At 38.8% G+C, this 4119-nt stretch overlaps 1 protein-coding gene across 1 annotated transcript; it reads left to right on the forward strand.

Moving 5' to 3' along the window:
• The first annotated feature begins 621 nt into the window (after positions 1 to 621).
• On the forward strand, positions 622 to 3863 carry LOC114163860 (cyclic dof factor 1-like). Its single transcript, XM_028048222.1, has 2 exons — positions 622 to 1088; positions 2248 to 3863. The coding sequence occupies exons 1-2, from the start codon at positions 879 to 881 to the stop codon at positions 3481 to 3483; spliced, it is 1446 nt and encodes a 481-aa protein (XP_027904023.1). The 5' UTR covers positions 622 to 878; the 3' UTR covers positions 3484 to 3863.
• The last annotated feature ends 256 nt before the right edge of the window (positions 3864 to 4119 follow it).

Consider the following 4119-nt stretch of genomic DNA (forward strand, 5'->3'; position numbering starts at 1 on the left):
AAAGTCAAACTAATTAGCATGAAGTTTTAGATTTTAGCTCCAACGCTGCCAATGTTGAACAAAAAAAATACTAAATTCTAAATAAACCTTATTTTAATACATTCTAAAGTAAAAATTCAATTTTTTTTATTAAAACTGATAGTATATATTCTTTTACTATTCTAAAACATTTAAATTTTGATTTAATCGTCTTTTTTTTATTTAATTTTAAAGTGTGTAGTTTTTGTTCTCCAAATGTTAACTAAAACCATTTTTGGCTTCTCTACACAAAGTATTATCCAAATTCTTTTTCTGAAGGAAAGATGTATTTCAAAATTAAAAAGGTTAAAAGTAAAAGAATAAAATAGGAGTGAAATAATAATTTATTAAAAGTAATAATACCATCATGTTTAATTTCTTTATTAAATTTTTTATAGAAGAAGTCGAAGAAGTCCATGTAGAGTAATTTGGTTGGACAGTATTATCAACAAAGCAACCAATAAAAGTGTTCCACGAAGGCTAAAATTGCAGTACCCTCGATGAAGACGCTGACGTGGCAGCGAGTGCGGTGCACAGAAAGAGTGTGCAACTCAGAGAATCAAACACTTGAAAAGAAAATCTATTCCAAGCCACAAAAACTTGTGGCCATGAATCCAAACCCCTCTGTGACGTGGCACCCTGCACTCGTTTAAACGGATCAAAATCCACCTCGTCCTGCTTCCATCGCCAACTTTCACCAAAACCCAAACCTCAAAAAAACCGAACACACTATAACAGACACAACACCTGCAGTAGTAGTAGTAACCAACTACCCTGCTTCGATCATAAAACACGTAACCCTAACACAGACCACCTCGCGTGTTTTTCCTTCGTGTCGTTGCCGTTTCCATTCCCAGAAAATGCTCGAAAATAAGGACCCTGAAATTAGGCTCTTCGGTCAGAAGATTGCCTTTTCCGGAGAACCCGACGCTCCAACCATTGCCGCCGCTGACACCGCCTCGCCGCCGTCGCCGGTGGATGTTGTCAGAGATGCAGAAGGGGAAGGAGAAGAAGAAGTAGATGACGACGTTGCTGACTCAGAGGCTGAAGATGATGAGAACAAAGACAAGGTAACGTGATTAACAGCACTTAGGTTCCAACAATTCATGGGTCGGTTGCTTTTTCCGTTCCGGTGCCAAAACTTACCTCTTTTCAAATTCTTCCCCAGTAATTATTTTCTGCATCAAGTTTTTCTGTATTGGTTTTCGAATGTAAAACGGTTTTGTGTGCGTTTTTTTTTTTTTTTTTTTAGTTTTGAAAATCATTAGTCCATAATTTCTTTTTTTTTTTGGATTTTGAAATTTAGGATTATTATATTTTGTCGGGCGTTGCTTACTTTTCGGGTTTTGTGTATGGGATCTGGAACTTCAGAAACAGAGTGCTCGAAGAAGAGTCGATTATAAAATACATAAAGTTTTTGTATTTAGTTGCAAAAACGAGCTAATTTCAGGTTTTGTACATCCTTCCCTTGTTTAGAAGGGAAGTGAAGTTTTTTTTACCTGTAATTTCTGAGTTTTTTTTTTTTTTTTTTTCATTTTAGTACTGATTCAAATGCCTGAGGAACCTGGGTATTTAATTTTAGGTCAAATTGTTTTTCTTGTTGAGTAAACTGACTGGGGGAGCAGTATTTTTGTGAACACGATTCACTTTTAGTCCACTAATACTTCTAGTCAAATATTTCTGCTAATGATCTAGCATCTGAGTTCAAAGCACCAATTTTCACTTTAGACTTTTCTTAGCGATGAAATAGAACGTTTTTCGCTTGTAATAATCTACCAAGGTAGCTTCTTCAGTTCCAGAATTTAAATTTGCTTAACCCTTAGGATTGTTGCTTTCACCATCTTGGTACATCTCGTGTTCTAGAAAATATGTGTTTACATCGTGAAATAGAACAACTTTCAATGGGTAATTTCATTGGTCTTGCTCGAACTACATGTTTTTCTTCGTCAGTGAAAAAAACCTACTCTGTACACCAAACGCAGATACCTCTTTCTTTTTTAAAAAAATGGAGCAACTGAATGATTTTACTTCTCTCCAACCTTCTTGATCTTGTGGTTCGAGTTATATGATGTCTTTTGCTAGTGAGTACATATTAGTAAAACGGTATGAACATGACAAAAACAAAATCTTTCTCTCATAACTCTGTGAATCAGCTTGTGTATGCCTGTGTTATTCGTTATCCCAAAGTTTGCATTTCATTAATTAAGAAAAACACTGGCAAATTATTAGGATCCTGCAGAAGAAGTTAGTGAGAAAACGAAAGAAGCTGATCTTCCTCCAAATGCTGCAGACTCTAAGAACACCCCAGAGGGTATTCAGAATCCAAACACACCTTCCATTGACGAAGAATCTGCAAAGTCAAAATCCAACAAGTCAGAAAACGATCCAACCACAACAGTTGCTGCTACTGCAACCAACAACTCACAAGACAACAACAATAAAACGCTGAAAAAACCAGACAAAATTCTTCCATGTCCTCGCTGCAATAGCATGGACACCAAGTTCTGTTACTACAACAACTACAATGTGAACCAGCCACGTTACTTCTGCAAAGCGTGCCAAAGGTACTGGACCGCCGGGGGCACCATGCGAAACGTGCCGGTGGGTGCAGGGAGGAGAAAGAACAAAAACTCAGCCTCTCACTATCGCCATATCACAATCTCTGAAGCACTTCAAGCTGCGAGAATCGATTCCCCAAACGGAACTCATCTTTTGAAGCCCAATGGGAAAGTCCTCAGCTTTGGTTTAGACCCTCCAATTTGCGATTCCATGGCATCAGTCCTCAACCTCGCAGAGAAGAAAACAAGAAACGCGTTTCAGTCCATGGAGGATCAAAGAAACAAAGACGATGACCGCTCAAGTGGATCATCCATCACCGTTTCCAATGAAGAAAGTGGGAAAAGCACGTCACAAGAATCACTGGTCCCTAACAACAACAACAACGGTTTCATACATCATCATCATCACCATGTTCCGTGCATCTCCACTGTTCCTTGGGCTTATCCTTGGAACTCCGGGGTTCCCTCAGCACCTGCTCTGTGCCCTCCTGGGTTTCCCATGTCATTCTACCCTCATGCATTTTGGAACATTCCATGGTTTCCCACACACCATGCTGCACCAGCTCCAAGATCTCCGGGTTCCGGTCCAAATTCTCCCACTCTTGGGAAACACTCGAGGGACGATGACTTGGCGAAGCAAGAGCACGTCCACGAAGAACCCTCGAGGCAGAGAAACGGGTCTGTTTTGGTGCCCAAAACTTTGAGAATCGATGACCCCAGTGAGGCAGCCAAGAGTTCTATATGGGCAACTTTAGGGATCAAGAACGAGTGTGTGAGTGGGGGTGGCATGTTCAAAGGGTTCCAATCAAAGAAAGATGAGAAAGAGCGTGTGGTTGAAACCTCTCCTGTGTTGAGGGCCAACCCTGCAGCCTTGTCTAGATCCCTTAACTTTCACGAGAACTCTTGATTGAGTCAGCACTTACAATAGAACAGAACAGAACAAGAACAACCTTGGTAAGAGACGGTGACCATCTTCCAGCAATGGGTGTTTGGACACGAAGTGAAGGTTGGTAGTCTCTGATTTGGTAAGCATAGGTACAGGGAACTAATCTACTAGGTTGGAACTCGCAACTAATTTCTGTCTTTCATGTCAGTAACCTTATATTTTGTTTCCTTTTTATGTACTTAGTTTGGTGAGTTTTGAGTTGATGTACATATATATATATAAATATATGTGAAAATACTTGCTAGAGATGGAAAAAGGTCTTTACCATGTATAAAAATTCAGAGCTACTGTATTTTGATCTTTGATATGAAAATGGAAAATGAGACTGCCTTTGTTTTTCATGTTTGGTTGTTTGTGGAAAAATTGTGGAGGGTTTGGTATATCTGTGAGTCTGAAATAACATGAGTGTATTATTATGAGTTTCAAAAGAGGTAAAAAATAAAATGTATAGAAGAAGAATATAAATAAGGACATAAGACGGCAATATGCGAAGGTAGTGGATAGTGTTATCAGAGTCATAATGGCATGTGGGTTGTTAGAAAGCTAAAAAAAGATTAAAGTTGGGAATTTATAAGAAGTGAAGAAAAAGAAAGCATT

The sequence above is a fragment of the Vigna unguiculata genome, chromosome 9, assembly GCF_004118075.2.
Source record: "Vigna unguiculata cultivar IT97K-499-35 chromosome 9, ASM411807v1, whole genome shotgun sequence".
NCBI classification, from domain to species: Eukaryota; Viridiplantae; Streptophyta; class Magnoliopsida; order Fabales; family Fabaceae; genus Vigna; species Vigna unguiculata.

Excerpts from the sequence above, each read along its gene's own strand:
- LOC114163860 (XM_028048222.1), top strand. The coding sequence starts at position 879 with ATGCTCGAAAATAAGGACCCTGAAATTAGGCTCTTCGGTCAGAAGATT. Across the intron at positions 1,089-2,247 it reads ATGATGAGAACAAAGACAAG|GATCCTGCAGAAGAAGTTAG; the intron begins GTAACGTGATTA and ends GCAAATTATTAG.